General features: G+C 40.1%; 2 protein-coding genes and 1 long non-coding RNA gene across 3 annotated transcripts in view; 2 read left to right on the top strand and 1 right to left on the bottom strand.

Moving 5' to 3' along the window:
- Positions 1-594, bottom strand: part of LOC127142495 (uncharacterized) — a 43,709-nt gene extending 43,115 nt beyond the window's left edge. The window contains exon 1 of the long non-coding RNA XR_007813284.1: positions 27-594. This is a non-coding gene — a long non-coding RNA (uncharacterized LOC127142495). The remainder of the gene's footprint in view (positions 1-26) is intronic.
- A 570-nt stretch (positions 595-1,164) lies between these two features.
- asf1bb (anti-silencing function 1Bb histone chaperone) lies at positions 1,165-5,675 on the top strand. The gene is made up of 4 exons (XM_018679793.1): positions 1,165-1,476; positions 2,712-2,827; positions 3,005-3,181; positions 4,529-5,675. The coding sequence occupies exons 1-4, from the start codon at positions 1,368-1,370 to the stop codon at positions 4,724-4,726; spliced, it is 600 nt and encodes a 199-aa protein (XP_018535309.1). The 5' UTR covers positions 1,165-1,367; the 3' UTR covers positions 4,727-5,675.
- Positions 5,676-7,134: 1,459 nt separating this feature from the next.
- prkacab (protein kinase, cAMP-dependent, catalytic, alpha, genome duplicate b) lies at positions 7,135-24,033 on the top strand. The gene is given in 12 exon segments (XM_018679792.2): positions 7,135-8,110; positions 10,293-10,354; positions 11,970-12,098; positions 13,916-14,014; positions 15,570-15,652; positions 15,942-16,068; positions 17,649-17,744; positions 18,409-18,531; positions 19,798-19,857; positions 19,964-20,008; positions 20,010-20,069; positions 20,166-24,033. Coding segments are annotated over 12 exon segments (1,056 nt in total). The 5' UTR covers positions 7,135-8,064; the 3' UTR covers positions 20,292-24,033.
- Positions 24,034-24,074: the final 41 nt, after the last annotated feature.

The following is a 24,074-nucleotide window of genomic DNA, read 5'->3' as shown; positions in this document are numbered from 1 at the left end:
GACGTGTTGGCCCATGGACACAGGACCTCTGGGGGTGTCCTGTGGTGTCTGGCATCAGGACGATGCCAACAGATCCTTAGGGTCCTGTGGGTTGTGTGGAATGTGCACACCTCATGCAGGCTTGAGATCAGAAGTATGCATTGTTGACTAGAGTGAGAGGACTGTGATGTGATGTTGAGTAAAAAAAACTATGCCACGGTCCAACAACACAGTGCAAGCTAGATTAGCAAAAGAAATTAAAGATGGACTCCTTTTCTATGCATATGGATGAAACCACCACTGCTGCAGAGGAGGCAATGCTCACCGTGTATGTACATGACTTAGCTAAAACTAGACATTCTTATATCTGCAAATCTGACAACAACCACATTAAGAGAAGATTTTTTCTGAGAAGTTGATACATACTTCACAAAGCACATCCATTCCTAGTAGTTTACTGTGTATGCATGCTGCACAGATAGAGCTGCTTCAGTGATGGGGGAAGAATAAGGGCTAGATGGCTACTTGAAGAAGAGGGGGTCCCCATTATCCAGGGTTTGAACTGCATGATACACTGCACATGTCTCACTTGATTTAATCAGTTCTGCATTTAACTTGTGCCCACTGTGTGTTTCCAGAGAACTGCAGTATGCAGAAAAAGGAAAAAATCAGCAACAATGAGCGCACTGACCAGGCAGGAGATATCTAGACGGATGGTTGGCATTTCTCTTTTTTGAAAATTGAGCTGTTTGAACAGTCTGATCTCCCTGGTAGTGGTTCTGGCCAGGCAGAAAAATTTTCATCCAGTAATTTGATCGTCTCGCCATGATGAATACAAGAAAGCAACAGGGATATTTTTACACTGAATCTGCTATTACAATATGTATTTTATTATATTTAATGTATAAAAAATGTATTTTTTTATTTTATTCACAGTGTACTAGAAATAGCTTCTGGGTTTTTCAAACATCACACAATATTTTTTTAAGATTTAAAAAACATCCTCTGTGACTGGAATGTAATTGTAAAACATGAGAGGTAGAAACAGATGATAGGGCTAATCATTGTTTCCCTTTCCATTAATCTTGACTTATCATCAGTCTGACCTGTTGTTTAACAAACGAACATCGGGGGGCAGCAGGACACCAAGATGCGTAGTCTGGCAGAAATAAAGACGGTGAAGAAGAAGAAAGTGACGTGTTTCCGCCTTCATCAGTCGCCGCGGGGTGATGTTGGTGTTCTTGTAGAATAAAGGAACGAAACTTTAACTCACACACTTGAAGACAGCGGACGTTAAACACAGAGACGGCAAACGGACTTGTTCACGCAAGAATAAAGCTAATTAGTTTCCAGATTAACGTGCCTCAGAAGAAGATAACGTTACCGCCATGGCCAAGGTACAAGTGTTAAATGTTGCTGTACTGGACAACCCGAGCCCGTTTGGAAATCCGTTTCAATTTGAAATAACGTTTGAATGCATGGAAGATTTGCCGGAAGGTGGGTATTGTTTTTAACTAATGTATAATGCTAGTCAACTTACTGTTTGTTTGTGTTATGTTAGCTGTTAAATACGAGCTGTCTCTGGGCGCACTCTCCTTATGTGGTAACTTATACCCCGTGAGTAGATGGGGTACAGCATGAATAACTGGTATGCACATTGTTTTGTTAGATGAAACAGTGATATTAGCTGTCGTTGAGGCTCGTTTGTGACAATTCATTTGACAAGTTGTTGAAAATTGGCGCTGGCGCGTTTGTGCTCAGCGCCCCGCCTCCTGCCTGCAGTGATTGGTTCAGAGTCGGTCCTCGAGGTTTTTTCGGCGAAGCCGATTGGTTGATTACGTCGTGTTACTGAAGCAATAGACGAGCACAAAGAGTTGCCGCGAACCGCGGGGTACAGTCTGTGGGTGAAACAACAGTTAAGCAGTAGCATGTATGCATAGAAAATATTAAGTGGCATCAGTCTGGTTTAACTGAACTTATTTTTGAGGGAAAAACATAAGACAGACTTTATCTGTTGGTTTAAGACATCAGATTAAACCATACTGTCTGAAGATGCATTGATGACACAGTGCATACTTTCAGTGTCAACTAAAGTCCGCTTAAAGAAGCAATGTATATATGTTGTTTTTACTGTTAGTATTTTTATTATCGATTTAGAGAGATTGTGCAATTTAATATGACAGCCAAATTACCATCAAAATAACCTAAGTATTAAAGGAGGTGTCATGTTCTCACGTGTCTGACTTTTCATTTATCTTACAACATGCTTTTTGGTACCTGCATCTGAACAAAGACTCTTAAACATATATATCTGCTTTGTAATCAGCTAATACAGATGGAAAAACAGTTCATTATTTTGTTAATGTGGATTGATCATGTTTGGCCTACACCCGATCTGCTTAATAAGGTCAGACTGTGTCAGCCTGTAGCATTGTATAACTGATCCTGTCTATCTTCTGTGTCATGGTTTTGTTTTTGAATGGTTCTTCTTCTCACCAAAGTCTGAGAGCAAAAATCAAACATTGGAAACACACTGAAGATGTTATTCTGTTGTAGACGGTTGGAAACTAATGTGAATGGTGTGGTTCCAAATGTCTCAGTTTTCTGCTGTTCGTTTATGTATAAAAACCTGCACTGTGCTTAGATATCTTCAAGCATCTAGAGAGTTTTTGGAGAATAGAATTTCCCTCTTCTCACTGTGTGCTATGTATGTCCTGTATGTGTGCTTTCAGACCTGGAGTGGAAGATCATCTATGTAGGTTCAGCTGAGAGTGAGGAATACGACCAGGTCCTGGACTCTGTTCTGGTTGGCCCGGTACCGGCTGGCAGACACATGTTTGTGTTTCAGGTGAGTAGGCTGTCGTCATATATTACCTGTCGTCCTGTTTCTAAATACATTTCTGATTCAAAAAGTATTTGATTTCCTGGGTGTGGTTTTTTAGTTCTGTGCTGCAGTAATAGCCCGATACCTTTTATTTACTTTGATGCAATTTCTTTCTCGTTGTGTTGCTGTCCGCCCCCTCAGGCTGATGCTCCTAACACGGGGTTGATTCCAGAGAGTGACGCGGTGGGAGTCACTGTGGTCCTCATAACCTGCACCTACCGTGGACAGGAGTTCATCCGCATCGGTTACTATGTCAACAATGAATACACAGATCCTGAACTACGGGAAAACCCACCTCTCAAACCAGACTACACTCAGGTAACACAAACACAGACTCACACTCTCAAAGGTGACTTGTTTCTATCATGCATAGAAGTTTAGGGAAACTGCTCACAATAAACTGTATGTACTGGACTGAATTGCAAAACAGATGTCAGTACTTCATTGTTATGTAATTTTATAATGTTTACTGCCTGAGCTGCACAAACAAATGGCACAGTATATGGGCTATACTTGTGAAAAGGGTCTTTTTAAATATGCAGTTTTCTGCTGCCCTCTGGTGTTCTGAAATTGAACTTGGGGGCAACAAACCACTGCTGGCTGTGAATCAGAATGAAATTTCCAATTTCCAACAAATCATATAGATAAACACTACTTTAAGGAAAACCAGCATTTTGAAAAAAATGTATTTGATTGTGGTGTTTGGTTCATGAATGATATTGTGTCCCTTCCCTTCATTTAAATGTTAAAGATTTGGGGTGTCACTTTTAGTTTTAGGTAATGGTGAGTCAACTGTAAATCTTTTGTGGTTTTATGCTGCCTTTTGGAGAGGGGTTCAAAAAATGTGTGATGCAATGAAGCTGAGATTTCAGTCTGATTTTTTTTCTTAGATACTCACACAAATAGTTTAATTATAAATCTAATTATTTTGAAAGAAAAGTTTTATATTTATAGACACGGGGTGAATTCCTTGAATATTAGTCAGTTGTCAAATGTGACTAGTCATGAAGGATATGTTTAGCATATGTTTAGTTTTTTTTTTCTCTGTCATGTTTTTGCAAATATAAGGGGTAAAAAACATTAAACCATCTTTACAGTGTTGTACCTGTTGTTGAGAAATTAAGATAATGACCCATAACTCTGTCTGAGAACATGAGACTGTGTGAAAACAGTGTCAAAAATATTGCATCAGGATTAATTGATTGACAATTTTTACAATCTGTAGTATTTAAAGTGTTTATCAAGGAATGGTACAACACATTCACTTGTTGTAGCTTCTCAGAAAAGAAATTTTAAAACATCATCTTGTGCTTAATGAAACTGTGATTGGCATTTTGCTCTCTTTACTGACATTTAAAAGACTAAAATATTCAATGTCTCCTTACTATAATCAACAGATTAATTGGTTGAAAATAACTATTTACTCCCTTGACCTGCTCAATGGCAGACCTAGACATTGTTATGGTGGTAACACAGAGACACATTTTTAACAGAGAGTCTGCTTTATAAAGACAGTGTAGAGTTTGAAAAATGTGGGTGTACACCAGGCAGGGAGGGTCTGATGAAAATGATGTGTTATATTCAGGGAAATGTAAGATTCACTGTACACAGTGTTTTTTTGTTTTTGTTTTTTTGATATTTTACCCATTGCTTTCATCCTCTTAGCTCCAGAGAAATATTTTAGCCTCCAACCCCCGTGTCACCCGCTTCCACATCAACTGGGAGGGCTTGGCGGACAAGATGGAGGACAGCGAGAATGTCGACCCGTCCCCCAACATCAGCGGCATGCTCCCTCCGTCCTGTATACCAGGAAAGATGCCACCTCTTGGACTGATGCCAGACAACTCCATGGACTGCATGTAAGAGTCACCAGATTAACATAATGGACATGAAGCCCTTCTTATCTGTACATTCACCCACATCTCAACATGACGTGTGGACATTAACAGGAAGCACGGACGTGGCAGCAGGGACACTCTTTTTATACAATATACACAAATGGGATGGATCTGGAATACTTACCAACTGTTTTTCTCTCTTGTGCTCTCTCTCTGTTTTTCAACACACACACAGATCTGCACAACCAGCATTGCCTTATTTTACCGTATCTGTCTTAGATTATGTTAAAAAAACAGCCAGAGGAATTTTGAGTCATCAGGGTGGGGCGATCTTACAACAGGTCTGTCATGTCCTCACAGCTTTGAGACTTGCAAGTCATACTCTGATGTTGACCCATTTGGTACCCATACTGTGCTGTTTATTTGTCCTCTTGAGCACAGATCCAAGCTATGGGCAGTGCTCTGCATATCAGAGTAGGTGTAGCACCAGCCGCTTGTAGCAAAGCAATGCATTGTCCTGAAGGTTTGTGTCAAGCGATGTACATTTGTATCATCTGGAGTAACTGTGGAAACAAATCTTGGATTTAGATCATGAGCCATGTTGTATGAAGCAGCTTTAGTTACAGGTAGCTGGACAGGTTATGCAGAGTACAACCTTATACTTGCAAGTTTTACCCTTGAGTTGTCCAGATAAGTCTGTAAACATGCTGCCTCAGACAGGCCCCAGTTCAGAAAAAGTTCTCTGAAATGTTAAATAAGATGTCTGTAATTATGCACATAACACAGAGGTAAAGGTGAGGAGGGTGCCATATTGCAGTTGAGTTACTTTGAGCATTTAGGCTTACTGTAAATAATATTTACCAAGTGCTTATTTTGTCTTCAGGATGAGAAGAGGTTTTTTTGTACTTACTATATATTCTCTGCCTCAGTGTTTATAACAACAGTGATGGGGTTAATAAAGTTTGTTTTGTGGACCTTGTGCTGCTTTCTGGTATCACCACATCTTACACTGCTTTCCATCTTGACTAATGAGGAAGGAAGCACAGCAACAGTAGTGAGACTCAGTGTGTACGTGTGTGCCTGTGTGCATCGGCCCACTCTCTCTCTCTCTCTCCCACCCCACCCCCCATCTCTGCCTCCTCTCTTTTTTTCCAATTTCATTCATAAAATGCAGCAGCATCACTCCACCATTTTCACTCTAGCCTCATGTTGCCAGGCAACTGCAGCACAAAAGGGAGGGGGACTGTCTGCTCTCACCCATTTTATCTCTTCTGAGTTGAAGGGACCAACTCCTCCGTCCATCCATCTGTTACCTCTGTCTGCTTCTCACATGTCTACACTGTTTAGCAAGAGTCTTTGGATGGTTGGAATCCAGGGGCCAGGTACAAGTGTTGTAGCCTGCGTCTTGCAAAACGCTGCATATTCATATTTCGTAGCAAAATCCATGTGCTGCATCATGTGGTAGTGCTCAAATGACAAAATCAATTGACAAGTGATCAGCAAGTTAAACAATGGTGAATGTGAAACATTTGCTCTGCAAATGTTAAGATGTGCACTGTAAAGTGTGTATCTTTTTGTTCTTGGGTGTATACAATAAAGATTATACGACAATTAAAACTAGTATGTTACAGATGGGGATTATGGTTTGGAAAAATCCATGCCAGAGAAATTACACAATTAACTGACAGTGAAATGGAGCCCAGGCCAGCACTCATAGATATTACTCAAAGCTTCTATAATAATATTTAGGAGGGACTGTGATGACTGAATATTTATCAGTGTGGCTTATACATGAGTAGTTTAGGCCCCTTTTACATAAGCAGGTGGCTGTAGAGACCTAATATAGTGTCAGACCCCACAGTAGCTGTAGGGACCTCCTATTTATAGCATAGGTGTTTGTTCATTTTATTTTTAAATTTGGATTTTTACCAATGCAAGCTCAAATTGTTATTGAAATTAGACATTGAGATGCAAAGCTGTGTGAATTTGTGCCTTTTGAGAATCCTGATAATAAGGGACCCTTGGGCATCTGCTGTACTCGCCCCATATTTAATCCAGGTGTAGGGATGGAGGGGATAGCAAAGACGCTGCTCGAGGATTCTACTGGCTCAACGACCGTAAAAGGTCATTGGTGCACAGACGGACAGACACTTAGACAGTATGCAGCTCTGCGTGTTTTCATCCAGCACCGATTGTAAAAAGATTTGTCTTTTATTTCCCGTGAGTGATTCATTTCCCACCAGATAAACTCTTCCTCCATGCACGGCCGTCTGCGATCTGTTTAGAAGTCCTGCCAGCCAGACCGCGCCGCGCGTGCGTTAAATTCTGACCAACATTTCTAAAAATAGCTCGCGGTTGACGTCACTTAGCCGAACGTGTATCAGTCGCTTGGCGGCGATGAGGGGAGGAGGAGGGAGTTTTTTTCTTCTTTTTTTTTTTTTTTTTTTTTTTTTTTTAAAGGGGGGGGCGCATTCCTGTCAAGCGCCGCTGACAGCCAATAGACATCCTCGCATTGACCAAGATTCCCACAGTTCGGCCGCTCGAAGCCAATGGGGGAGAGAAACCAGAGAAAGTGGGCGCGTACGTCGTCGGGAGGAAAATAATCGGTGACGTTCCCCTCGCTTGTTTTTTGTAGGGCGGCGGGACGCTGCCGTTGTTGATGGATTGGGCAGGCCCAATCGGAGCGCTCCGTGGCACAGCGCGTTGAGAAGTGGCCAATCCCCAGCCTAGCTCCAGCTGTCAATCAACCCGGGTTCTGGCGACTAGGCGGGACGTTCTCTAGGCTGTAGTTCCGTCATCTCGCTCGTCTCCGAGGCTACTGGGGGCCAATGTTGATTTGGGCGAATTCCCGTCGTTGTCGGACCCCGCCGAGCTTTACTTTTTAAAAGCTGGGTTCGCTAACGAAAAGTGGCAGGCTTTCGATTGGGAATATTGCATCCCCGCCCTCGGTGTCGCTGTTTTTTGGGCTGGGGGAGAGGTGGGGAGCCGGGGGGCCTCGCTCGGCGGGGGCTGCAAGGAGGGACAGGAGAAGACTGGATCCTCCGTGTTCAGGCCAATTGCACCGAGCTCGGCCTGACAGTCCAGCGAAGCCCCAGCGACCGAGATACCACAACGTCAGCTCCCCGTGGTTTTAAGCTCAATATTGGTCGCCGGTCGTTGGTGACCGTGGAGTGAGTGAGCCCGTCTCGCCGTGGCACCGCATCAGCAGCAGCTGTCAGGCTATTAAAGATCAAGAGCTCGGAGTTAGCGCTTGGTACCGCTGGATTTAGGGCACACCGTTCAGACCTAATCGAGCTTAGACCGGCTTGAGAAGGCTGCAGGGCGGCCAAAAAGCCACGGATCGCCCGTTGACAAGTTGTCATCATGGGCAACGCGCCCACGGCCAGGAAGGGCAACGAGATGGAAAGTGGTGGGTACCGTCGCCAGCACACATCACTCCTGGGCAGCACCTGCTCTGTTACAGCCTCATGTCATGAGAAGACGATGTGATACAACAGGCTGTGTTAGCTTCACATAACGAGCCCATACACTGTTAATTAGAGGCCTTTTCCTGCTTTCCAGTTCACCAAGATCCACTCGTACGTTCATGGCAAGTCTTTACTGCAAACGAATTAGCCTGTGTCGTGCAAGCTTCCCAAAAACCCAAATTATATATTTGAATTCAGGAGCATAATATAATATACAGATGAAGCTCAGGGGTATTGTTTAGTTCCAGACGTATGTGATTGGATTTGTGTGGATGCTGAGGTAGGATGAAGCAGGATGTAGTGCTGTTTCCATGGCCAGAATCTCTGTGTGAGCTGGGGGGAAAAAAGCCAGTAGCAATTGTAAGCTGCAAGCAATCCTGGCATCTTCACTGTCCTGAAATACTGTCAAGATCACAACAATCTATGTGTCAGATATTTCCCAGACACTCTAGGCCTGTTGCTCCACTCCAAAGATGCTACTGAAAATGTGTGTGGGTGAGCTGAGACTAATCTTCACGGGGACTATTTTGTTTTTGTGGACTCATAAATGTCTGCAGGTCTGGCTTAGCTAGCTGGTCTAAGTGTGTCTGCTGTACTGTGAGTCCAATGGGAGGGTTACCAGTTATGTAGATGTATGATAGACTGCCAATTCCTAAGGCCAGTGGATTGGTTTGTATATTGGAGTGGTTGTATATGTGTTATTTGTAATTTCTTGAAGAGGTTGGCCATAGAAATCGGTATGTTTGTGTTATTCTCAAGTCAGCCTTGATATTGGCTGGCTGGGCTGGTTACCTTACATATACTTCAAGTATTTGTGTGTGTGTGCTGCAGCAGTGCATTGCTATCTTATCAACCAAATATTACCTTAGTTAAAAAGGAGACAGGGATGAGGAAAAGTATATGAGGAATGGTTTAAGAAGCACTGAGTGTATGATCCATCATCAGAGTGTTATCATACAGCTATGGTTTTCCAGGGGTTTGAACCCTTGACCTGTTGGAGGAAATCTAATATTTGAAGCCAAGCCTTAATGCTAACATGTGTTTTAAACCTGTATTCAGTAAATTATGTATGTTTAAATGAGTATTTGTTTTGTAACTTTCAAGTTTCCTTCAATTACCTTGGTTTCCGTTCTTCTTAGAGGTGCACTCCAGTGATTTAATGTTGGAGGACTAACAACAGACAGACTGAAAAAAGAAGGCTCAAAATCAAAGCAGCATTGGCCTTGATATCCCAACTTTTCTCCTGACCTCAAAAACACTAGAAGTCAATTCCCATGATGCGGTCTTTCACTAGACCCTCAGTGCCTGTTAAATAGCTTGGTCTTTCAAACACTGCAGCACCAGTTTGTAGCGCAGGTTTTCTGTCAAAAAATTTTAAGTCTCAAGCCCAGCCTGTCTTACATAATGAGGGTTTTTTTCCTCTGACTTTAGAAAGTTCCCCCCAGAGGCACAGAGGACATTATACAACTGTTGTTACAGGGTTAATCATACGCTCTATGACAAACGTACATTTTTGTGTAAAATTGTTGGAATGTCCCTTTAAGATTATTCTGGCTGCATTAGGAGAATCGGCACAATTAGTGATAATGAGGCCCATTCTTCAGCCTTCAGAAGTTTCCACTGGGGTTGACCCACTGAAGAGCAGATGCCTTATAAACTTTGACACACTAGCATGATCTCTCTTTTCTTATTTTCAACTTCTGAGTAGTTCATTTTTAGATAAGCAGGACACTACAATGTTTATTCTAAAGCAACATTATCAGGATGGTCCAATTGGCTTCAGGTTTATACCATGTAACCATCTGTGTTTGACACCAGCTTTGCACCTTCTTGCATCTAATCCCAGTTTCACTTTCAATTTCTCTCACTTTCTACGTGCAGTGTATATACTTAAGTCTAGAAATGATCCAGAAAGAGAAAATTGTGCATTTAGAACAAGTATTCTTAAAATGTAAGCAAGATGTAGACAGCATTAACAGGGCTTTATGTCTTTAAACATTGGCTATCTACAGTGAATTTTAGCAAGCAATGGGTGGGTACTTATTTTCTGGTTTCTGTTACTCTTTACACACACATCACTAAAGCTTTTCTTCTGTTTAACTCTGGTGGTTTTGTCTTCCACAGTCAAGGAGTTCCTTGCTAAAGCCAAAGAGGACTTCCTCAAGAAATGGGAGAATCCTGCACAGGTCAGTGTGTGCATGTATGTGATAGATTTGTTTTGGTTAGGTTCCCTTCAGGAAATTCAGGTTCCAGATTTAGACTTAGAACACCATAAAGAAAAAAGAAGAAAGACACACACGTTACAGAGAGGGTGCTCGTCACAGGTTATAAATACAATATGTATATATAATAAAATAAATACAGAAGAATAAAGTTCAACGTGACAATGTTACATATATTCTATATTCTCTATCCTGCATGGATGCAAACATATTTTTTCAGTCAAATTCTGTCTGAGCAAAGATACGTAGTCCTATGTATCGGATGCTATCTTCATTTCCTCTTACAATTTAAAAAAATGCCACTCGTCACAAGTGGAATTTATTTGTTTTATTTAAGAGAGATATGTTTTGTTTTTTTTTTCTGTTCTACCAGCTACCACTACATGTCGTAAATGTCGGCTATTTCCTTAGATAATTTTTATACATTTGGATGATGACTTAAAGCAAGTGGCTGGTAAAATATGTGGGGGTAATGGTTTAGTTTTATTGGTCTTTGAGTTAAACTGAAATCCTGTTGTGATGATATGATCATATTGGTTTAGTGTTTCACAGATACCTGTTGTGTGATAGAGAAAATATTTTTAGAAAAAACTTCTTCTTATTATTGGAGCTGGATGACTCTCTGCTGTATCAGCCAGCTGTAAAAACAAGATGAAAACATTTGATGGAAGTGTAGATAAGAATATTAAATACACACAGAATCTGTATATACAGTATATCTAAATCTCTCTCTCTCTCTCTCTCTCTCTCTCTCTCTCTCTACCTCTACCTCTCTCTACCTCTCTCTACATATATACATATGCGTGTGTGTGCGCGCGCGTGCGTATACACACATATATTAACTTATCGTTTCATATAAAGGATATATTGCATAGTATATACATTTGATTTGTACATTAAGTTTAAATCAAGCGCTACTTGATTCTGATTGGTTAACTTGTGTTTATTATTTTCAGATAAATATGTGGTTCTGATGTACCAGCCGCTTCACTCCTCTAAAGTAGTTTTTGACGTTTCTCTGAATATTCTCATTCATCCAGGTCATAGTTATCTCAAGGAAAAAGTTTAATTGAAAGCAACTGGACTTAGTTATAGTCTAGAAGACGTTTCACCTCTCATCCAAGAGGCTTCATCAGTTCGTGTTCGCAGCTGACCAGGCTGGGGCTGGACCAGTCTTCTAGACTATAACTAAGTCCAGTTGCTTTCGATTAAACTTTTTCCTTGAGATAGTTTTTGACATAATTTTTATATAAACTTTCTGTAGATTATCTCAGTCAGGTAAGATTTTACAGGCTCACATGATAGCATCAAAGAAGAATGCGATCAGTATTCTGTACAGTATATACATCATGTGCACATATGTGTATTGCAAACTCTAAACATATAACCATAAACACCATGTCTCTTACACATTATGTACATATACTGCACAGATGCTGACACATTTGCTTACACGTACATATAAGCAAAACAAGCACAATATAAAGACCAGAAACGTTAGAAAATAAAAACCATACCACAACCCCCACCATCCCGTTTTCACAAAAATCAACTAACCCTTTTTGTTTTGTCTGTTCAGAACACTGCTTGCCTGGAGCAGTTTGAGCGGTTGAAAACCCTGGGCACAGGCTCATTTGGCCGTGTTATGCTGGTGAGGCACAGAGAAACGGGACAGCATTATGCCATGAAGATCCTCAACAAGCAGAAGGTTAGTCTGGGTCGGGGGTCAGGAGGGTCGCAGTGGGATGGAGGGTGTTTAAATGTGTCTTGTCATTTAAGGACATTCACAGTTCTTGTTTGTACAGGATGGGCACTGAAAACATGGACGTGTCATTGATGTGAAAATTGTATTCAAAAGGCCTGAGACATTTATGGAAATAGAGACAAGGCCTGGAGCTCATTGTGCATGCTGGTGTAGAGATGCAGAGACACAACAAATCCAGGTGCAAGCCCTCCCCAATGATCCTCTTTGAACCTGCTCGTGCTGAAGCAGGCATCAGCTGTGGTGTCAGAGCTGAGGTCGTCTTTATGCATATCACATCACAAGTAGAGTAACTTTGGTAACCAATTTAGAGCTAAATTGTACCTATGTTTCTGCCCACTCTAATATGCCTTTGTGACATAATAAAAATAGATAAAAATCCTGCCTGTTGTTGGCTAATTGGCTCATCCAGTGAATATAATACCTGAAAGATCAATGTTCTTAATCATATTGATGCAAAAATCCTGTAAATCCAATATTGCCATAAAGCCACCCTGCTCACAGCACAGTCCAAAAACAGGTTCGGTGAACTAGACACTAAATTGACTGTACATGTCAGTGTGAGTGTGAGTGTTGTTGATTGTCAGCTTGTGTGTGCTGATGACTTCATCTGCTTTTGGAAGCATATTTAAAAAAACGTAAAGCCACAGCTCTTGGAGAAGAACAGTTGCTGTCTGCTGGATGAGAGCAGCTGATGTGATTGGTCATTTTGATACTGCCTGCTCAGACTGTGTACTGTGTCTCCTACTCACAATATATCCATCCTGTTCCTGCAATTTCTCCAGTTTATGTGGCTCTGCACCAAAATTACTCAATGCCTGTTTGTCTGATTACCAAAAGTGGACAAATTAGTTGGTAACACCCACGTTGACTTACTTCCTGAGTTTCTGCTTGTGTTTGCATTTTTCCCAGTTTCATAGGAGTAGAAGCTGCAAACATGTTTCAGCTGTAAACTGGAAATATCAGTTTAATATGTTCTCTTCAGGGTGTCAAGTATCCGATGTGAAGACTTCCAGATAATATCTTCAGTTATTTTTGAAGCAGTTGAACATAATCAGAACCAGACCTGAGCTGAAACACATAAAAAAAAAAAAATGGATTAGATTTAATGCCATACACTAAATATGTTACAATTTGTACTCAGGCTGCTGTGACCAGAAGGAGGCAGACTTAAAGGTTTCAGAGCTTTCTGAAGCTGCCATTGGAATAGAACTGGGAGAAAACTAATGTGTTTTATTAATACCTGTGTAAAGTGCTGCTTCATCTTAGAAAATATTATGTTGGTGGGATTAATTATTAAAAAGTACTGTATTTTCACAAAACCTAAACATATTATTCACATTATTATATCTAGGATGATATAGAAAGATATAGAAATTTTATCTAGCTTTTTATATACAGTATATGGATGCACTCAAGTCTGAAAGTAACTATTTAGGTCTGCGTTAGTACATTGTATCAATATGTGTTTTTTCTCTTTACCAATGTTAACTGTATCAGTCTTTTAATTGAAACACAAAACATGTCTACATGTCTTTGCCTAGAAAAGACAGGTCAGGGTCTGATGACTGAACTTTTGTCAGTTTGTTAACGTACATGTTAAAAAGAGTCTACACCGATTACACCAGTCTGATAAAACAAGTTTCTACTGACATAATTTACTTCTTTTGCAAGATACAATATGGTCACTCTCTCTCGCTCTCTCTCTCTCTCTCTCCCTCTCCCTGTCTCTCTCTTTCTCTTTCTTCCTCTCTGCCTTTCAGGTGGTGAAGCTCAAGCAGATAGAGCACACTCTGAATGAGAAGAGGATTCTTCAGGCAGTCAGCTTTCCTTTTCTGGTGCGGTTAGAGTACTCGTTCAAGGTATGCAGAATTTTAGATTTTGTGTGTGTGTGTGTGTGTTGATGATGAGTGACTGGCTTGATTCCCCCCGTCTACCCATCAACTTCCATCACTCATATTAGCTCTTGGGCTGTATGTGTGTTTCTCTGAACGTGGTCCATTGGGGGGAAAAAATTACCTCACCCACCCAGTTAAGCATCAGCCTATCATGAATGTGCAGCAATGCATGCTGCTTGGCTGTCATTCAGCAAAACAACATTGCTGGCCCATGATACTGCTCATGAACTATCTATCGTGGTAATATGTCATGTCTTAAGCTGTGTTTGCTGTAATTCATATGAGCTGTATACGTAAGCTGTAAAAAAAAAAAAAAAAAAAAAAATATATCTATGTGATAACACACACAAAATGGTAAAACATGATAAAAAAAAAGTATAAAATTGCCCAGATTTTGCTATTTGTACATACCTTTCAATTTACGGTGTAATACCCAGGAGGATGAAGGAGAGAGAGTAGTGGTTAGTCTGAGAGCGTGGTGACACAAGACAATAAAGCTACAGGCTGTAAAACCAAAACAATGAGCAGAAAGACGTTAAAACACTCTGTAGAGCTGACAGGATAATTATCTATGGATTTGTCACACATGAGCAACACCTTTCACATTTACACATTCACTATTCACACACATTATTTTCTCCTCATCTAAAATGTGAACTGTGTGGTCACTTCTGGTCATCTTATCATTTCAGACCACTCCCAAGTATTGTACTGTAATCAGCACACAGCAGGCCTATCATTGTTTTTCTAAACGTTGACTGCTGTCTCTTTAGTCTTGTTAGCGTTTAATTCTAGGTAATCCCTGTCACAATGATTGTCAATTTACTGATCACATCCATATTATGTCCTATGTTATTTATGACCATTCATTTATTAAGGGTAAGTCATTAACAGAGTGAAGAGAGTTTGGTCTGCCACATGTGTGATGAACTGCAACACTCAAACATTTGTCTCCTTCAACATTTTACTCTCACATTCCTTCCTTGTCAGTGGCTGTTTGTACCCATACAGACTAACCCTACCTGATGGCAATACTCCAGTTAAGGTCTTATTCGGGTTAAGCTGTTTAGATGCACCATGGAGGCCCAGGACTGAAGATCCTTGATGCCTCAATTAAACCTATTAACAGAAAATTCCTGTCCATGTGTGCCGTCTAGCACACAGATGGAAGACTCAACAACAAACACATACTAACTCAGCTCTCAGCTTGAAAATAGGGTTAAGAATGAAATCCTCCTTGATAATATAAAGCTAGTGTTATTTAGCGCTATTGAAAGGTCTAAAAAATAGTTGTTGAAATAGAACATGCCCAACAACTGTATAATTGACACAGTTACACACATTTTCATTAAGGCCTGTGTATGGAAATAACTTCACCTATTAAAACTCATTTACATTCATTTACATTGACCCAAAAAGATACTGTGTCCGTGTCATCCAGTCCATCCTGTGTGCCTGGTGTGTGTGTGTGTGTGTGTATGTGTGAGTGAGTCACTAACAGGTCCTCTGTCTTCCCCAGGACAACACTAACCTCTACATGGTGATGGAATATGTCCCAGGTGGAGAGATGTTCTCTCATCTACGGAGAATTGGCAGATTTAGGTTAGTGCCTGTATGCAGCTTTGAGTTTACAGCACAGAAGCATTTTATAGGCACATACATAGGTCAGTTTGGGGCCTGTGCATTCTCACATCAACTCTTTTTTCCTCTATTCTGTTGTCTTGCATTCCACTTCTGTTCTGTTTAGCTCTGTTCTCTTCAGGACTGTTTTAGCTGTACTTAGTTTTATTCAGCTTGTTCATCTCCGTTCTGGTAAGCACTGCACACTCCACTAAACTGCTCCCTGTCTGTCCATTTCCCTGTGATTGTGTGTGTGTGTGTTTGCTTACAGTGAGCCTCACGCTCGGTTCTATGCTGCTCAGATCGTTCTGACCTTTGAATACCTGCACGCTTTGGACCTGATCTACAGAGACCTGAAACCTGAAAATCTGCTCATAGACCAACAGGGCTACATTCAGGTAAATAACTCCAGATGAAGGGATACACAAAGACTGATCATTCTCACTTAGTTGGTAGTCAGCTAACTACTAAATAAATCTCTTATCTATATATAAATCTCTTATCTACATGAATATTTTTGAAATGACACATACAAGGCCTAAATTAACTATTAAACATTAGAGGGAGTTTGAATGAGTTCCTGAATTTCCTGCTGAACATCAGTGAAGTAGAGGTTTGAATTGGACAGAGGCTTTAACTTAAATGCTGATGGAGTTGATTATTTTCTTGATTCTTTAATTAATTGTTTGTATGACTGATGAGAAAGTTGAGAAAAATACTCATGATAATTTCCTGTAGCCCAAAGTGATGTCATCAGATTTCAAGCCATTGCTACATAGCCAACTTTACCATTAACAGCTGTTTACTTACCAGTCTAGAAGAAATGTTATCTCCCTATACTGTCTCCAACAGTGGAAAGCAATGCCTGTGTTTTGCTTCTATCTCTTCTTCTAGCTGTGCTAACCAGCTAGCCCGGCCTGGCCGGCCAGTCTCATCACATTCCAGTAGTGACTCAGTGTAGCGTCCAGTCTTCCCTGAAGAAGTAGCACTGCTCAGAGGACATATTCTAACCTCTTGTATTGTAAACACAATGATGGCTGAAGCTCTTGGCAAGTGACCATCACCACCACCTCTTTGTTCCAGACAAGAAACCATATTTGGCAGCTGAGAAAACCTTTTGCCCCTTTAAAAGTTATGTGTGAAATCCAAATAGAGAATTTGCTAAAAGGAAAAAAAAAAGAGCAGAGAGAGAGAGAGTCCCCAAATTCAACAACCTGAATGTTATTTTTGTAAGTTTGGCTATCATTGGAATTTGTTAATTTAACATTTTTCCCTTCACACTCATTATTGGGTCATGGGGATACAATATCACAACCATTCAGAGGTTCACAGGAGAGTTCATGAGGCATCAACCAGTAAGATTTTTTAAATAAGCAGGTCCAGCTCTGTCTTACCGTAAGACTGTTTTAACACGTTTGCATTAATTGTCTTGTCATGCTGACTCCCTGTAAGCTCAATATCACTGCATTTCTGCTTCTTGAAATGACATGTCATCATAACCGATAGATATGAAGGCCAAAACTAATGGAAATAAGACCAAGGTTTATTAAAAATCGGAATATTTAGGACTATATTAGTGAACAGTCAGAAATATGGGTTAACATACACTGTAAAGGAGTTTGCACCACCATGTTCTCTTTGATGTGAAATGGAAGTCTCTAACAGTAACCAGTCAGATATGCACAAGGCTGTGGTGTGTGTTTACAAGTATCTGTATTTGTTGAATAGTGTGCTGGTACACGGGTGCTGTCCTCTAGCACAGATTCTGCTGCCCCCTGGTGGTGAATAGTAAAATGACAACAGGGTAACAATTCCATTGCTTTTCCAAAATGCTCTCTCTCCTCCCTGCCTCTTTCTTTATATCCGTCTATCCTTCCCTCATGTGTTTAACTTGGCCAGGCCAGGTCTGCTTATTTCTCCTCTGTTCGTTCTCTTTTTCACTTTCTCCTTGTCATTGCTCTTTGTTTTTCTCTCCCAGGTGACAGATTTTGGCTTTGCCAAACGTGTAAAGGGCCGGACCTGGACACTGTGTGGCACCCCAGAATATCTGGCCCCAGAGATTATTCTCAGCAAGGTGAGCCACCATTGTTCCCTCTTTACCTCTCTGTGTGAATAAGCATAACCATGTTTCCTTTCAAAATGAGACATTCACATTTGAACAAAAAGTGACATCAATTTGTCGCACAAATTTTACTCATTAAAACACTTCTTTACAGGATGGTTGTTAATTTAAATTGGCGTAATTGTAACACATGGCTACTATATTGATTCAAAAAATAATGTGCTGTCTACTACATGGGTCTTTCAAACCACTCTGGGCTTATGGGTTTAAGGTATATCTGCTGAAGGACATACAACTCAGATGTTCTTTTGAAATAAGAAGTAAACAGCAAAACTAGCACAGTGTATCAAGCGGTTGTCAACACAGTTGTGTAAATTATTCACAATGTTCAACTAGTAATATTACATGATATTACAAAAAGTATTTTGACTACTGTATCACTACCTGTGAAGTGCCACATCATAACAAACTAGATGTCATCTCCCTGAAACTTTATATGGGAGTCACATTGTTTGAGAAATAAAATGCAGTTGAACAGGAGTGTAAGATGAGACTTAATAAGACTAAAACATATTTCCAATTCCATTACATTTCCAACAACAAACAAGTTGTACATGTTTTATTCACTGTCCGTAACTCTGATCTTCTCCCCACCCCTCCCCGCTTCACCCACCAGGGGTATAACAAGGCAGTCGACTGGTGGGCGCTGGGCGTACTCGTCTATGAGATGGCAGCAGGGTACCCACCTTTCTTTGCTGACCAGCCCATTCAGATCTATGAAAAGATCGTATCAGGGAAGGTGAGTACTGCTCTAATAATACTAAAATAATAATACTAAAAATAATTGGGGAAAACAAACACGTGTCAGTCAATATCAATTGTATTTTTCTTTTTATTTTAGTTCAGCTTTAGTTTTGAAAAAGGGTTGGGCTATAGTTAAATTTCTCTTTTGATTATCATCACTTCACTGCTGATGTAGGAAAAATGCATGTGTGGCCAGGTGGAGTACGAGACAACAGCTTTAAAAGGTTTTGTCAAAACAATCCATAAATAGCTGTGTGGTAAATGGCCGTGCTAAAGCAACCTGTTTTACCATAGCCTGTCCATTTATACACACACAAAATTCAAAAACACACAGTCTGCTCAAAGACAGACAGGCGCTTTGTATGTATCTTCTTTTTTTTTGCGTGCTATTATTTAAGGAGATGCACTCTAATGATTCTATTGCGTGTGGGGGTTCCACATGTACATGTACTTTCACACACTCACTCACACGCACTCACACGCACACACACACACACACACACACACACACACAGGCACAAACACAATGGCACATGCAAACAACAGGCTTCTTTGGGTTCAGTTCAGTCATCTGTGTCATTTGCCAAGGACTATGACTGGTTACTGCAAAAAATAAGAAAAGGAAAGAAAGTGTCCTTTTTTCCCTGTAGGGTTTTTTCTTGTCATAGCTCTTATAATGCAGATTCATGTGTTACATGTCGCATTTCTTTTATAATCTTTTTAAATATATATTTTTTTCATGATAGTGACAATTAATCTCTTTAGTGGTGCAAAATGTTCATCTTCCAGTGGAGACTAATAGTCAATATTTATATACTGAATTATTTTAAGCTTTAACCAACAAGTTCTTCATTTTTATGTTTTGGCCACAGCTTAAGTGATAAACAGTGGTTTCTGTTTTTTTTTTTGTTTTGTTTTGTTTTTTAACTGCACTTTCACTTTCATCGTCATTTGCCATAATTGTAAAACACATCAATTCCAGTGTGCCAAAGGATTTTACCTGTGAAATACTCACTGCTGACCGTTAGAAAGTGAAAATATGAAACATTGTGTGGAGTGGCACACTGTTACATTATTCTTCTGTTATATCAGTTATTATCAGAGAGCATCAAAATAGCTATGTTTCATATTTATGTTTATGTCAGCATGCATGCTTTTTTCCAACATTGTTTTTTATTTATTTATTTATTCAGTCACACGACCACATCCCAAACCTTTAATCTAAAGCTGTTTCCCCTCCTCTCCTTATCTTTTATCTCAGGTGCGTTTCCCATCTCACTTCAGTTCAGACCTGAAGGACCTCCTGAGGAACCTGCTACAGGTGAAAACAAATATCTCAGCCATGTTGATGATAAGTTTTCACATGTTTTTCTCTGTGCTCTGAATTAATTATAATAGTGATAAAAACATTCTGGCATCATCCTCAGGTGGATCTCACAAAACGTTACGGGAACCTCAAGAACGGTGTCAACTGACATCAAGGGACACAAGTGGTTTGCAACTACTGACTGGATTGCCATCTACCAGAAAAAGGTACATGTGTTAACTGTTTGTGTAAACAGTATAGATATGTGGGGACTCCTCTGGTATGTTTGCTTCTAAACTGGTGTTTGGTGTGATTGATTTCAGGTGGAAGCTCCCTTCGTCCCAAAGTTCAAAGGACCAGGCGACACCAGCAACTTCGACGACTACGAGGAGGAGGAGATTCGTGTCTCCTTCACTGAGAAATGTGCCAAGGAGTTTGCTGAGTTCTAGAGTTAGAGAGCGACAGAGGAAGAAAGAAGGAAGTAGGGAGAGTCAAAGGTAGGCTGGTCAAGTGGGAGACATAAGGAGAGAGTACTGTCTCCTGTCCAATCACAAGCACCAGCTACAAAAAGAGGGAAAATGACATAGAGAAGGGAAAAAGAGCAAGGAGACTGATAACCAGCAGTGTTGCCTTTTCTGTTGCGTTTTTGTTGTATTTTATTTATTATTCTGTCTTATTTATGGATCCCTTTATAATGAAGGTGTGCTTCAGATTCATGGGTGTTGGGAACCCCACTTATTTAGAGTTGCCTCTACTCATTTTCACCCAAGGTCTCCCCTTCTCTTTTATTTTTTCTTTCATCTCTTATTCACTTTTGCACCACAACACAGAGAAATCAGTCAGTCTGTTCTAACCCACAGCAGTCTGTGAGTCATTACATGAAGCCCGTTGAGTCTTGTACAAGTTGAGGTCTCAGTCTGCACAAACGTTTCATAAATTTAAACTGCCAATTGGCTGACTTGCTCTTTCCCTTTTTGAGTAAGAAGAGCATGTAAGTGAAAATTGAAATGAATCACATACACTTTCAGCTTAAATGACTTTAGGTTTTGCAGTTTTGTCTTAATTTTTCTTTAAATATTTGAACCTTGACCCTCTCATATCATAGACAACATACTTTAAGTCTCTGGCATGATGAGCCAAATGAAAAACAAAAAAATGGATTGTGCGCTCAAACTAATTTCAGTCAGAGACAGATGACACTTAAGGGGAAAAGAAGTCAATTAAGTTTACTGTGTAACTCCATCTATACTTCTTATCATTGTTAGCATAACCAGGCTTTGTGCATATCTGCAGCACTCAATTTTTAAATGTTATTAGATACTAGTGGCTCCAATGATATCATGTCACACTAACAAACAAGGAAATTAGGATAAGGGAACAGAAATATCTCAGTTTTAATGGTGTTGTTAGGGAACATCATAACATAATGGTATCTCAGGTTTGAACATATCACTAAATAGACATTTTATCAGCATAAAGCGTTAGGATCAGCAGGTAAAAAGCTGTGTGAGACACTTGCTTAGTAGATTTGGGAATTTAACATTCTGGTTAATTAAGAGGAACATAAAGGGAATATAAAGAGTTTTGGTTAGCGTCTTCCACAGATTTCCCCTTCCAGAAGATTTGGTTTTGCTATCTTTGACAGCTCTGTCTAGTCTTAAAAGCACTTGCTGTCTCTGCTCAGAGTTCACTTACTAGTCAAGTTGATTGTGCATGTTGAATCAACCATTTGGCCCTTGTCAACTCTGAATGAAAGAGACCATCTGAGGCAGACTAGCTCATACTGCCTCTGACTGGTGGTCACTAGAGCTCTCTGACTAGTCATTGGTGGCAGTCTGGATAGTGTGCTTTGGCTTTATGGTCTTCTGTAGAAACCTGTGTTTATGTTCATCTCCCCAGCACTCAGCCGCCTCCTCTTGTTACTTGCAAAGTTGGACCACACTCCATGTGACAGTCTTACATGTTACAGCAACTCCGTTCACATTTCTGTGTTTAGAACATGCACAGTTTTTGTTTTATTTTGTTTTTCATGTGGTGGTGATGATGTAAAGATGACTGGTACTCTGTTGAACAAGTTAAGAAAGGGCAGAGCACCTGGAGCTAAATAGAGCTAGTACTGAAAAGAGACAAAAATGTTCTTAGTGCACAGTATACAACTTGCCTATTTAAAGTACACGACATACAACACTTCAGGTGTTCAGTTCCTCCTTAGCTGCTGAGCTATGACGGCAGAGTACTTAAGCAGTGCCCAAAATGGTGGTCATTGTAGGATTTGTTCATTCAGAATTTATAAGATAAAACCAAGTGACACTAGTGTCTGTTTCAAACATTAAAATGCCTTCTTTATAGCTGTATTTTAATGTGCCACCATAATGAAGATATTCTAATTTGGTCCATATGGGCGCCTCTGTTTTTCTCTCATCATTTAAAACTCTGGATATCTTTGATTCGCGTGAGTCTTTCCTGTCCACAATAGTTCAGATACAGGAAAATATAACAAGCCTTTTCTCAGAATTACACAGTTGTTTTGTGTAGTTACATGTGTGTATCATTTGTCATATGGAATGATATTTAAAATGACCTAACATGAAGCAATTTGCAGGGTGAGCTAAATGATCTGTTGCAGATTATTTTTAGGTCTATGTAGTCCAGTGTCTATGGTTGGATTAATCTGCTGGTATTAAAACACCATTCCTCCCACTCTCTGTACATTGTGTACAGTATTTCAATGCTGGAATATTATGTGGCCCCAGGTTTACTGTGTGGTGATTGATTTAAACAGAAACTAATTTAGGAACATGCACCATGTAAGCACAGTATCAGCTGAATTAATGATGGTCTTAAAGGGCCACTCCACTGATTTTGTATTGCACTTCCACAGATAGCGACATTTGCAGCAGAGGCCAACCTATCCTGACTTTTAGTCTCTAGTAATCCAATGCAATTTGGTACCATCTGCTACCCACCAGTTTGTCATTCAGACTTTCTGTTAAAAATGTGTATTCTCCAAACTTCACCTGAGACACATGGGTGATGTTGTTTAGGGAAAGTGCTCTGATCAATACCAACACAACTGTATATGAGCCAGAGTTAGCCTAGAGGGCTAATTTTAATCTGTTGCCACAGGCCAGATGTTAAAAAGGCACACTAAAAATAGAAGAAAATGATATGTCTTATAAAACTGATATACATAACATAGCAAATGTGCACAAAATATTACAACACATATCAACCAATAAATAATGCCTTAGTGTAACACATGCTAGGTAGTTGAGTAATGGGAGCAATTACATGTAATGTAACAGGACAGACAAAGTCTAAAAATCACATACCACCCGAGGCTCTTTATAATGTCACTTGATGCTTGAGTATGGCATATCCACCCCCCCAAAAAAAGTTACAATTAATCAAATTACCACACACCAATTGCCACTGTGAACCTGGGGCAGTTCATTAAGTCAACCAACTTGTGACCAAAGGGTCCATCCCCTTCTCTGTATCACCCTCCTTTTCACTACTTACCATATTCAGTGTGGAACTCCGGAGCACTGACTCCACCTCTCTCTCTCACACAGAGAGGTGAAGCAGCTCATTTTATCAATCAATCTTAAGTCAAAACCATATTGGCATGTAGATGATGGCAAGAGCTGCAGCGTGGCTACATACCTGCATGTAGTCATCCGCTGGCTTATTGGTTGTTATGGTCTAATTTACAAACCGCTTTATTATTATTATTATTATTATTATTATTATTATTATTATTATTATTATTATTATTATTACATTGTAATACACTTGTTGAGACTTCACATTCGCTGTATTTCCTCCATGTCAAGTTTAATGTTGACTATATCATCATGGACAAAATGTTTGAAGTTATAATACAATATTATTCTGTGTCTCCTCGATGTTTTTGCAGTGATACAACTTCCTCTCGATGCAGGCACAATGCTGGTTCATACTGTCGCACTTTTTAGGGAAATGAGACCCCAATGTAAACCATGTTAACCCCTGCCACACACACACACATAGACACTCACATGCGCGCGCGCGCACACACACACACATACACACACACACACTCTGCAAAGGGAAGCGTCTAAAGTCACGGGAACAGTGACATAAAAACACGAAGTGTAATATTTTGCAACATGAGTATCATTCCAATAAAGTTTTACTGGTAAAATTCTACTGAACTTGTGTTTGCTTCCTGGATGTGCGGTTGTTTTGCT

The sequence above is a fragment of the Lates calcarifer genome, linkage group LG5 (assembly GCF_001640805.2).
Source record: "Lates calcarifer isolate ASB-BC8 linkage group LG5, TLL_Latcal_v3, whole genome shotgun sequence".
In the NCBI taxonomy this organism is placed as follows: domain Eukaryota; kingdom Metazoa; phylum Chordata; class Actinopteri; family Centropomidae; genus Lates; species Lates calcarifer.
Note: the sequence above shows the minus strand (reverse complement) of the source record. Positions and strands in the feature narration are given on the sequence as shown.

Excerpts from the sequence above, each read along its gene's own strand:
- asf1bb (XM_018679793.1), top strand. The coding sequence starts at position 1,368 with ATGGCCAAGGTACAAGTGTTAAATGTTGCTGTACTGGACAACCCGAGC. Across the intron at positions 2,828-3,004 it reads GACACATGTTTGTGTTTCAG|GCTGATGCTCCTAACACGGG; the intron begins GTGAGTAGGCTG and ends CCGCCCCCTCAG. Across the intron at positions 3,182-4,528 it reads TCAAACCAGACTACACTCAG|CTCCAGAGAAATATTTTAGC; the intron begins GTAACACAAACA and ends TCATCCTCTTAG.